At 40.0% G+C, this 12,813-nt stretch overlaps 1 protein-coding gene across 3 annotated transcripts in view; it reads left to right on the plus strand.

Moving 5' to 3' along the window:
- The first annotated feature begins 6,615 nt into the window (after positions 1-6,615).
- Positions 6,616-12,813, plus strand: part of clstn1 (calsyntenin 1) — a 44,129-nt gene continuing 37,931 nt past the window's right edge. For all 3 annotated transcript variants that reach the window (XM_037684908.1, XM_037684909.1, XM_037684910.1), the window contains exon 1: positions 6,616-6,871. In XM_037684908.1, coding sequence (XP_037540836.1) covers positions 6,787-6,871 — 85 coding nt within the window. In that variant the 5' untranslated portion in view covers positions 6,616-6,786. The remainder of the gene's footprint in view (positions 6,872-12,813) is intronic.

Raw genomic sequence — 12,813 nt, forward strand, 5'->3', positions numbered from 1 at the left:
CATATCATTAAAAATTCCCTTTGTAAAGTTGTGTGAATAGATTGGCAAAGCTATAAAATAAGCAGCTGAAAGGGCATAAAAAATTCCTCTGAAGGATTTGGATAACGTCCCAAACTTCCAAAGAGAGATTTAAATTCCCCTGACCGTGGATTTTCACAAAGTCAGGAAACATTGTCCGGCTATACTTTATGTCAGATTTATATTTAAACAAAAATGTCCTCTATAAAATTTAGTTAGAATATACAGTAAAAGGCGACAACATTGATATATATGTATATTTTTTTGATTTTCAGATGAAAAGATAATAAAAAGTGAGCCTAATTGACACGAGAGCTATAATCCTCTGAAATAACATTTCTGAGCTCTACCTCTGTATTTAAGCACTTTTCTGAAAGCAAGCCATGCCTTTGTAAAATATTCCAGGGCTATTCAACTAAATGGCGGGGGGGGGGGGGGGGGGGGGGGCAGTTATTGAAAGCCAAGAGCTTGGGGGCCAGAAATCCAGCAGTTATTGTCATTAAGTTAGGTTGTTTTACGGTTTAAAATCTAGTTTTATTTAAAAATGAACCCACTGGTGGGCCGAACTGAGCTCATCCATGGGCCTGATTTGGCCCCCGGGCCGCCAGTTCAATAACCCTGCTCTATTTTATTTAACTTGGTCCAAACACATCATTAAAACCAGATAAAATGACGTAGGATGTCGTTGTGAAAAGTTGCAGAGCTCCAAAATATTACTTCTAATTACAGCAAAACCAGTGTTTTTATGCAAAACCAAGACATTTTAACGTTTTTTGGGAAGAAAAAACAAACATTTTCTGGTTCAAGCTGCTGTCTAGACACGACAGGAAGTAAAATATTTAGTCTAACGTGTGCAATGGTCACTTTACTTTGATTCCCACGATAATGGACCTTTTCATGCTCTGTTTGCTGCCAACCACCCGCCTTGAGCGCAGCCCACTTTAGTGCCTCTGATAAAGTGATTACTGCTAAACCCCCTCTGTTTCTGTCTTTCCACACACTGACACACAGCGACACGGGGAAGAAGAAGAAACTGATGTTGAGGGGGGTAACCACTGCAGCCAGGGGGACTTCAACTTTTTTAATAATCTAAGCAGCCGAATCTGTATCTGGAAGCTTAGGAAGTTTTAAAAATAACTTTACAAACGTAAAGAGGAGGATGCTGCTATGACACTATCAACGTCTGTGTTTTGTTCATTTGGTTTTTCGTATTTGTAAGTTTTACATGTATTTCTTTTATTGTTTCTTACTGAATTTTTGTGGCTCAGCTTTTCTCCTCGGTCGGTTTCTGCTGCTTCAGCTCCTGTCCTGCCCACTCTCACCTGTAGGTGTTTCCACTCCACTCATCAGCCCCTGTCCATATATACACCAGTTTTCACTTCCTACTCAGTAGGGCATTGTGTCTGCTCCCTACCACATCTGGTTCTCCTCAGTGTCTCCATGGGTGCCGTTTTCTACTTGCTACCAAAAGAAAAAAAACTTAATATTTTTATTCAAGCTTCCTTGTGTTTTTCTTTATTCCTGGGTATGGCCTCTGAAACCATTTAAACACATTTAAAGTATTTAATAAAATTTTAAATAAATTCCCATTGGAGCTTTGTTAAATGAATTACTGTAAGAATCCAAAGGCTGAAAAGAAAAACGTTCTATAATCTTACGTGAAGAAAGAACAGCAAAGGAAAATAGTAGTTTTAAACACTTTTAGGGATCACAAACCATTTGTGAACAGTTGAGATTAGAGGCCTAACATTTCTTGAAGGAATGCCTGTCGCCTGCTGCCTTTCATACCTGAGGTTTTGACCTAGATCGTATTATGATGTGAAATGAGTTCTAGCTGTTTTGGTCAAACCTTGAAAATACCGTATTGCGATGTGGCAATAAGTCACGCTCAGAGAATGTGTTTTGAATGACTCTCAGCTACTGACAAATCTAATTTGAGCTCAGTATGTGGAAAAACTGTTAGAGTTATTGCCATCTTGAAATGAACCAACACCAAAAGTTAATCAGCTGTATCAAGCTGTTAGTTTATCCATCCATCCATTTTCTTCCGCTTATCCGGGGTCGGGTCGCGGGGGTAGCAGCCTAAGTAGGGAGGCCCAGACTTCCCTCTCCCCAGCCACTTGGTCCAGCTTCTCCGGGGGAATCCCGAGGCGTTCCCAGGCCAGCCAAGAAACATAGTCCCTCCAGCATGTCCTGGGTCTTCTTCTGGGCCTCCTCCCGGTGGGACGTGTCCGGAACAACTCACCAGGGAGGCGTCCAGGAGGCATCCTAACCAGATGCCCGAGCCACCTCAACTGGCTCCTCTCTACGTGGAGAAGCAGCGGCTCTACTCTGAGTCCCTCCCAGATGATCGAGCTTCTCACCCTGTCTCTAAGGGAGAGCCCAGACACCCTGTGGAGAAAACTCATTTCGGCCGCTTGTATCAGAGATCTCGTTCTTTCGGTCATAACCCAAAGCTCATGACCATAGATGAGGGTGGGAACGTAGATCGATCGATAAATTGAGAGCTTCGCCTTTTGACTCAACTCTCTCTTCACCACGACAGACCTGTACAGCGCCCGCTTCACTGCAGATGCTGCACCTATCCGCCTGTCGATCTCACGCTCCATTTTTCCCTCATTCGTGAACAAGACCCCGAGATACTGTTAGTTTATGTTTCATTAAAATTGTTATGGTGTTTTCTAAGCCATTTTGACACCAGACACTTGTTTCTGTGCAGTGCCATGAGATGACTTCTGCTGTGACTTGGCTCTAATGAATATAAAACTGAATTGAATTGAAGTGAACAGGGCGGCACAGTGGCTCAGTTGGTAGAGCTGTTGCCTCTCAGTTTCGAATCCTGGCTGGGGGCCTTTCTTGGTGTAGTTTGCATGTTCTCTTTGTGCATGCGTGGGTTTTCTCCGTTACACTGGTTTCCTGCCACAGAACATGCATGTTAGGCTGAATGGTTACTGTAAATTGTCCCTAGGTGAGAGTGAGAAGGTGAATGGTTGTTTATCTCGATTGGCTCTATATGTCCCTGAGATGAACCAAAGACCTGTCCAAGGTGTCCCCTGTCTCTTGCACAATGTCAGCTGGACATGGGCACCAGTGACATCTTTGACCTGGAAAGGAAGAAGTGTGGATTGATGGATGGACACTTGAACGCATTTTCTGGTGGCAGGTTATAAATAAGTGATAACTTGTCTGAAGGTTCTAACAAATTTGTACAACTTTATATACGTACAATAAAAAAACTTGACATTTAAAAATGAAAGTCAGAAGATTTTTTGTAATGACTTAACGCTGGTGAGGCGCTCTGAGTTGGTTACCATGGAGACAAACCCACCACACTGTTGTGATGCTGATGCTTCTGTGAAAAGTGTTGAGATTTTGAAACCCATCCGTTGCGTTGCTGTTCAAAGGTTTTGGTTCAGAAACAGATTTGTTCTCGTGTTTCTGCGTCTTTTCTTTGCTATGCCTTATTGATTATTAACACACAATTCCTCTGATCGGCCTTTGCCGCTCTGTCAAAATAAATAAATTACCAAAAATAAATCCCACTGAGTCATTCATCTGTCTCCGTTTGGTAATTCCCACAGACAAAAACAAATCAACTCTGTCAAATTCTGAAATAAGCATAACCTTTTGAATAGAAAATTTACAATCCGTTTTAAAAGAACTTGATGTTTGCAAGTCATAAAATCACAGTTTATTTTTCTTTATTTTGCCCTTCAGAGCCTCTAAGTTCAGGATGTCAGTGACCGTTATGTCCAGTGTGAACAGTGAACACAGGTTAAAGCTACAGTGATCCAATGAGCCAAGTTCTGGTACCATGTCTGAACAGGACCAGAGAACCATTCATGTCAGACTGGTTTATAACAAACAGCTTCACTGAAATCTGTGCACTATACAAAATAAAAAAGAAAAGTTTGTGGAATTAAAAATAAATTGCCTTTCATCATCTTTTTGCAAGGAAGCCACTCTGAGGACACGAGAAGATTTTTCAACCCAGTTTATGACTTGCAGGGGCAGAGTTCACACACAGGCTTACACAGATGTTACATTGAAGCTCAGATCGCAAGGTCTGCCCACGGACAGTATGAAGAAGAGTCTTTTTATAATGTTTATCAGACAGAGACAAGGTCAGGACGACCTCTGCTTCCCAGCTTACAGACATAGAGGAGGCCCAGAGAGGCAGGCTCCGTGCTCCTCAGAGAGGAGCCTGCAGACAAACAAGCACACATTAGTTTAACATGTTACTGATAAACATCCATGACCTTTACATACATTTCCTTGATAAAATCAAAAATCTAATTTAGATCCAAATTAAAATCCAGTTGCTCATTCCAACTTTAATCACATCCAGTTCATTATGAAGTGGCAGTTGGCAAAAAATGTCTTTCCAAGGACGCACAAGTTTGTCGAGTTTTTTGTTTGTGTGTTTTTTCTTTTTGATTTTGCAAATACTTCTTGATATAATCAAAATCTCTAATTCAATCTTATTAAACAATATAAAAAAAACAATATTTAGATTATTTTTAGAACTGCACTGCAGGTAAGTTTTAGATCATAATGAGAACATGTCTGACTCATAAATCAGAACCATTTACTCGTGTCAAAAAAAAAAAAAGAAGCATCGCCTGTGACATCATCAGCCATGGAAATCCTTAAAGGCTTTCACTCAAGCAGGTGAGATGATCTGGAGGAAGTAACCCATGTCTCACACCTAAGTGTCTGAATAATGACAATGGCTGCTGTCATCCCCACAGAGAGCTGGACGTCTGTGCGAGAAAGTGGCCACTTCATGTGTTGCCAACTGCAAACAAATAAAGCTTTGTTTCAGTCCTGCTGCTGCACTGAAGTATGTCCCATTTACCATTTATAGACTCATCACTTCACTGCTGGGTTTGATCTAATGGTTGGCCATGTTTCCTGAAATAATCAAATGTATTTTTTGCTTTAAATTTTCTATTATACACTTAAGACTCTTTTTCTCACAGAAAGACTTCTACAATGGAATGTTTTGCAAATGTCCCAGATTTGTAATAAAAAATGAATTAAAGATACACGTGTCTGTATTTTGATGAGCTGCAGTCGCATCATCGTAGCTCAGTAGGGTACAAATTTAGCGATGAAGTGACTCTGAACTCCTTGCATCTTCTTCTCCTCAGGGGTGCAAGATGGTGTTGATTGGGTAGTGGGCTCCAATTTGCAATTCAATGAATAGTGGTTCTCACATTGCTTTGCACTTGTAGTTGTGTTACTGAGGACAGATTGTGGTGAAGTGATCAGTAAGATCTATAAACTTCTTCCACTGAGGAACATAAACAACTTTCGTCACATTCTGGTAATACTACACTAATAAATCCTATGTAAAACAGCCTTGAATAAATCTTTTAGGGGGTGTTGAGCCTAATTCAAGCCTTATATTTTCATTTGTCAAGTGCTGCGTTTATTTCAGACTCTAATGCTCACTGGATGCCTGCTGTCTACAACAGAGCAGGCATTTGGCCCCTCAGTCTCAGTTTAGCAGTATGTGCTAAACTAGATGCATGCTCCCACAATAACAGCACTGACGTCACTGGCCACCGTCCGACACGTGCTGCCTTCAAGGTCTCATTTTGAGCTCGGATTCTTGGTCTGCGAATGGACCGACATGCCCAGAGCTGGATAAACAGTAATAATTTTAGTCGACAGTTGCTTTATGAATCTGAACAATAAATAAATAAATAAAAATAACAAAAGCAAACCAATATGTATATTATTGGGTAAAAAATAAGAATGTTTAGTCATAAATATTTAGTTTGATATAGGACTTTACAGAAATAGACCTTAACATATTCTTAGCTACAATAAGATTTTATAAATTGTTGATTGGAATTAAAAAAATTGTCCTCTAAACATGAATGTCATTACCTTGTCACAAAATAGGTTTTGTTTGTCAGTCAAATATGTCTTGACTGTTTGCTGCCAATTAGGTATTCTTTTGTCAAGTTAAGTATCAACTAAATACACATTCTTACCTTCATTTAATTTTAACGTTTAACTTATTGTTTAGTTTATTTTAGCTACTGTGCTAATTTTAGCTGCAATTTTTTTTGTTGTTGTTTTCTATTGCTGCTGTTAGCTTTTGGGTATTGTTTTTCCAGTTTTAGCTATTTTGTTAATTTTACCTTTTAGCTACAAGTGAACAAATTTTAGCTTTTAGCCATTGTTAGTTCTGTTTTCAACTTCTTTTGTGCTTGTAGATTTAGCCACTTCTGTCCCAATTTTAGATTGTAGCCAATGTTTTGCATATTTTAGCTTTTAACTACAGGTGTACTTATTACTTAGGTTTAAGCTAATGTGATAATTATTTGTAAATTTTTGACATGCAGTTTCAGCTAATTTAACTATTAGCAAAGTCATTTAGCATAGCATGCTTGCAGAAAATGCAAATAATCTCCAGCTTAAACATAAAATGCTGCGGGTAAATTTTGTTTCATATTAATAATTTATATAGGAATGGCCAATGACTCAACACCTGACTCATTTTTGCAGATAAACTTTCTGTCCAGCCAAGATCGGACGTGTTTGCCTAATTTCCGGCGGTCCTTGAACGCAGCTAGCAGCGAGAGGAGCACTGATTGAAGGGAGCGAGCACGGCCATCTTAGGGCTGCCGTGGTAACCGACACTCATCTTCTTCTGGATGTTATTTCTCCTCTCAGAGAAACGCGGCGCCTGACTGACGAGGGGAGAAGACGAAGGCTGTGTTTGACTTCGCGGCGGTTAAACTCGAAGTCGGGATGCGGTTCGGAGGGGAAAAACGATTCGCATCCGCTGTCGGACTGGTCCTCGGACTATTATGCGCCGTGGAGGCAGCAGCTAAAGGTAACTAAGCTGGGATTTAGGTCCCGTGGCGTCTTCCTTGTCTGACAGGTTTGCGAACATTTTTGGGCTGGACGTTAACGGCTGTCCTGGTTCCGTCCAGAAGCTGGAGGTTAAAAATATAAGTCTTTTTGTTTTAGCTGGGGAGGGGAACCTGCTCAGGGATGAGCTGCCCGCAGCGGATGGATGTAACCCGCCGGTAGCAGCAAGTGCATCCCGCGATATTTTGTCTAGTTTTACTTAAACATCAACAAATAGATGTAAAACTCCCACAACGCTTACTACCTGCGTATTACATGTAACCTTGAATGTAAACGGGCTACTTCGGGGATAATACCAAGGTTACAAGACGAGCCCTTGCACCTATTTTTGGGGTATTTTTCTTTCAACTCGTTCACACGAAGGTTAAAAACGAGCCTCTGCAGAGTTTGTAGATTCATTTTACCTGCCTTGTGCTGGTACTCTCTGTCCTTGTCCCGTTTTTTTTTTTTTAAATGTTTGTTAAATCCCATCGCAGTTAAAACAGCTTGATGATTTTTTTGTGTGCAATAGTTTAAACTGAGTGCTTGTTTGTTTTTGTCGATTAAAGCCCTTTTTATTGGGTTTGTCAGCGCCTCGCTCGCACCAGGATGGAGTTTGCTTGGCTACGCATTGCAGATCCTCTTCACGTGTCCTTGGTTTTTGTCTGTGGATGTAAATATTCATGTGCTGTGATGCTGGAATATAAAGACATTGCATGTCTTGTATGTCTGCACCAGCTTGTGACTAAAAAGTATACATGAAGTCAAAGTGTTTCCTCTTTTGCAGCATGTCTTTATTTGCTGCAGGGCGGTCCTCCTCCCTCCTTCTCCCTTCTCAAGCCCCCCACCCCCACCCCAACTTACACACCCACCCATCCCTCCACCACTACGACTTTATAGACTTATGATTTTCCATTAAAGTCTCTCCAGTGACTCTCCAGTGTGAGCTTCCTGATCCAGGGTGTGTAAAGGCAGGTGTGTATGTTAGTCACTACTGGTCATATCAGCATGTCTGGGCAGCCACCAGTGTGTGGTGTTGTCTTTTAATGTTACACCCTTTTTAAGCCCCAGGAAGCTAAAACACAATAACCAGAAGGGATAAAGGGCACCCACAAACGTCTGCATGGGAGCTTTTAGTCAGGCTGCTTATATTCATGTATTGTTTTTCAGTTTTCGACTAGGAATGCACAGCATTAACTTTCATCTGTTTTTCATCAATCTAAAGGACAAAACTAGTAATACTTTGTTCTCTGGACGATAGGATGTGTGCGTACAAAGTGCATCTGCTGCCCTTCCAGCTGTTATCAGGAAACCTGAAAGATCAACACAACGGCTGAGGCTTATCTTTTTGTTACCAAAGGTTACCTGGCTGTTTTGTGCACCACCTCATTTGCTCGTCTGTCTCTTTTATTGGCAGCCATTTGGCTGTAAATGAGAATCAACATACTCCTGAGGGTTTTCCCCGAGTTGTTTTTGAGCGTGAGTGCTCTAGTTTAGGTATTTAGGTGTGATTGGATGCCTTCACTACAGACGCGGTGGTTTGGTATGATCTAGTTTGCTTCCATCCAGAAAATGCTGGAGTAAATCATGCCTTTAAATAGACACTTGCGGCATTTATTTTCAATACGTTATAAGGTTTCTCGTTTATTTTCCAGGTGTTGCTCATGCACTTTATTTTTTTTTTCTGTAACCACAAGCAGCTGCTGGGTGTCCCCATGTTGTCGAGTCAAACATTAGGTCTGCAGGGACGCTTGATGAGTTTCCTCTGTGCACACAGTCACACAAAGGAAGCGCTAGCTGCTGGGAAGTTTCTTGGCTCATTCATCACTGAATTAAGTTAATTCTAGTCAAACAATTTGGGTGCCGCGCTTTGTGTGGCGTTAACATATGCGCTCTCCTCACATAGCTGAGGCGTGTTCCAGACTCAGGTCAGACTCAAGCTTTTACTCCCATTACTTCATGTCTGTGCTGGAGAAGTCGAGCATTGATCAACTCATAATTACATGTCAATTATCAGTTGTAGTTGGAGCGACGTGTCAGGGGCAATCATTTTCTTTTTAAAAAATACAATCTGTTGATCAGATGTGTATTTTTACTTTATGTGACACATAATATAAAATCAGGAATGCATTTTTTAAAACATAATGCAAAACACTTAAGTGTTTTTATGAGAATTGTTTGTATTTGTTTAAATTGGCAATTTCATTTCTCACTGTGCTAAACACAAACCTTATGTTATTAGACAGTTTTGTCTCACTCTTTCCTATGAAATGTTCTGATTTCAGTATGACTAAAAAGTTGATTAGAGCATTCGTGAAATAAAGAAAAACTAATCCCACCTGGGTGGCCTTTGAAAAGAATGGACGCTCTGATTTCCTTTGTGTTGCAGAAACTATTACTTAAGATCATTTAAAGCCTTCAAGCTATCGCTGATCATCTTGCTATGTTGTGGCAATTAGAAACTATGTGAATGCACACGGTTGACAATGGCCACATTGTGTGCCTCTTCTGTGCAGCTCGAGGGGCATTTGTCATTGTCAGGGTCAGTTTTCAGACTTGTTCTTCTCTGTAAAATCAGCAGATACCTACTGAATGTTAGAAATCAACAAAATATATCATTTTGTAGTAATTGTATGTTACACGTTTGATTAGTCAGCTGGTAAAACAAATGATGTCATTTGTTGTCATTGTGCCACGCTTATTTAAAATCTTATTGCAGATCATAAAAAGGTCTCAGGACTTCTCTAAATCGACATACAAAACCCCTTAATTCTGTTTGATGACAGCTTCGAACAACTTTGATGTTCGGAGATGTTGCAAAACTGTCAACAAACAGTTTGCTGTACTAATGATAGCACTTTCTGTTAACCTGCAGAGATACATTTAGAGCGGTCAAATGTCAGCAAAGTAGTTCAAGTTCCTAATATGTTCAGTTTAGTGCATAACTGAACAATCACAAAAAGTGAAACAGCCATGCACAATCACTGAAAACACTGTGCATGTCTGCAGCTGTAGTGAAAGGTTAAAACAAGTAGAGGAAGAACACTTCAACTCAAAGCCAACCAACAGGTTTAAACTCTGAAAGTTTTTGGTTGTGAAGTGAAAGCACAAGCAACAAGCACAGCTTTACTTCCTTGTTCAAACTCTTGCTATCAAATGCTCTATATCTGTAATATAATGAAGTCATCCATCGATAAAACAATGTGTGGCAGAACAAAAAAAAATCACGTTTTGTCATGTAATTATGTTCATAATGAGGACTGGATAATATTTATTAGGGTTGTTATGGGGCGGCTGTGGCTGAGTGGTTAGAGCAGTCGCCTTCCAATGCAAGAGTTGGGGGTTCGATTCCACCAACAGTCACATGCCGAAGCGTCCCTGGGCAAGACACTGAACCCCTCATTGCCTCTGATGTCCCATCGGTGTATGAATGTGATAAAGCACTGATTATTCTTAGAGTTCTGTGTGAATGAGTAAATGAGGGCACAGGTTGTGTTGTAAAGCTCTTTGAGTATCTTGATTAGATAGAAAGGTGATATATAAGTACAGTCCATTTATGATGTTTGGAGAGAATGAGGAAATTGTGCTGAATAATAGAAGAACAACAATCAGTTATTTGTCTTGTTTACACCATATTTTACAGAAACCAGTTGTGTATAAAAATTCCAAATCCCAAATGGGGCTATAAAACAGAATATTAATTTTGATACTGCTTCTTTGCAGACTGATAAGAACCATTACTGTACATGTTCCTCTATACACTGCATAACTGTTTATTTATCCAACACTGAAGTATTGCTCCCATAAGACAACTAAATGCACTTCTCACAGTATTAATTTGTGGTATTTCTCGGAGTAAAGCTCTGTCGCAGATGGGATCTGGACTAGTCACCATATAAGATCACAACTCAAGCCCCTCAAGAATGTGTGTATGAGATAATCCCCAAGTGTTAAGATGTGGAAGCGTTTTGATTTCTTAGATTATGAAGCTGCCGGACAAAATTTGGGTCAGTGCGGACTTTCATTGGTGCCTTTTAGGAGCTGAATGGAGTCAGTGAACTGTTAAGAAAGGGTCAGTCAGTTGTGAATATTAAGTTGGCAAGATGACCGAGAAGTTGTGTCCGCCACTGGAAAGAGCACACATTCAGTTTAGCTCTTGGTCATTCAGTTCAATTTCAGTTCAGTTCAATTCAAGAAATACTTTTTATATGTCATGCTGTTTTGCATGACATATATAAAAAAGTATTTATTTTTTTAAGATATTGTAATAAACCAAACAAATACAAACAAAATGTTGCAGAAAAAGTATATTATCTTACAAAACAATGGAATTGAAGCTGGATGTTTTAAAGTATAGAGCAGTCAATGAGAGAGGTCACATTGTTTTATTCTTGAGATGAAAAAAAAAAAAAGCATAATTAAAAATCAGCTGTGCTACATTCTCCCCTGAGTCTCTGTGCTTCCAGGAGAAAGAAAACCACAGCAGAGTTCATATCATTTGGGTGTGTTCACATTAAAATTCAAGTTCCATGGGAAACAGGTAACCAGAGAGCGCATTACCTGCAGCACATCAGCTACACCCGAGTGCCTGTTGGAGCTTCTACGTCTCACTTTTGCTTATTCACTCTCACTAGTGCTTTTGTGCAGCTCACACAGAGAAGTGATTGAGTTGCGTTCAAGGCTCCAAAGCTCCCAACCCCCTCTTCAGTGGGCCGCTGCGTTCGTCCAGGGTGTGTTCGCGCTGTTGGGCGGTTGTGTCTGCGCAGAGGACAAACAAACGTTGTTGCCTGGCAGGGGAACTGAGAGGTTCTCCTGTGTGGGACAGATTCTTTGGGATTCAGGGCCCCTGATACCTCGGCTTCCTTCACGGGTCTCTGGACCTCTGAGAACAGTCTCCGCTCTGTGGTGGAAGTGGATTGCGTCAACAAGTTCAGGAGTTTGCACAGCAAGACAAACACAGAAGTGTGCCTACTGTTTCAGACCATGAGCAGATTGCTCATTGATTATTCCAGGTCCACTTATCAGTATATTGGAAGTCATTCCTTGACTCATGATTTGCATGCGTCACATACCTTCACCTAACCGGCTGCTGTGTTTGTCTTTGCTGAATATTGAACTTAAATAAGCCCCAAACCTGCTTAGTAAGCTGCTGCCGTAAACACTTGGCAGTTGTTGAAAGCATAATTGTCTACTGAAGTCTTGCAAGCACAGAATTATTAGAATATTTCAAGAATCAGTACAAAGTTGAATGACACCTACTTATATAGACTGAGACCATCAGTATAAGTGTTTTATGTTGCTTTTTTTTTTTGTATTCCTGTTTAACTGCCTAGAGGGGTGTTGCTCTAAGGACCTAAAATACAGATACAGAGTTAGTAAAACTATAAGTCGAAACAGTTTTAATAAAATAAACAGCTGACAGGGCAGCAAAAAAAAATTGAATTTGTCAAGTTCCAACAGTCATTAAAAAACTAATAAGGGCCGCATGCAGGCAACACAAATTTGGATTTGTGCCACACATTTGCCTGCAGTGTTAATGCATCCTATGTAACAGAAAATGAGCTAAATCTCAAAATAAAACAAGGAAAAAGACGAATGGATAATAATCAAAACAATAATACCTAATAATTCTAGGTTCATGACATTTGCTTGCTTAGCTATTAGAAACTTTCCTAACTCATGCCCCTTTTTCCATTAGTAACGGTACAGCACGGCCTTTAGTTCAACTTTATTCTAGCCCACAGATGTACAAATCACAAAAAAGAATTAAAGTTTACAGCAAAGCTAAAAAAATAAAATAAAATCTGTTAACAAGAAACAAAACCACATATCTAATTGAACAATTAAAAGTAGACACAATGAGTGCAAATACATCAAATGATGAAGAAAACCTATACAATTTGAAATATAGATGTTTTTGTAGAA

This window comes from Nematolebias whitei, chromosome 11, assembly GCF_014905685.2.
Source record: "Nematolebias whitei isolate Nwh7 chromosome 11, NemWhi1, whole genome shotgun sequence".
NCBI lineage: Eukaryota > Metazoa > Chordata > Actinopteri > Cyprinodontiformes > Rivulidae > Nematolebias > Nematolebias whitei.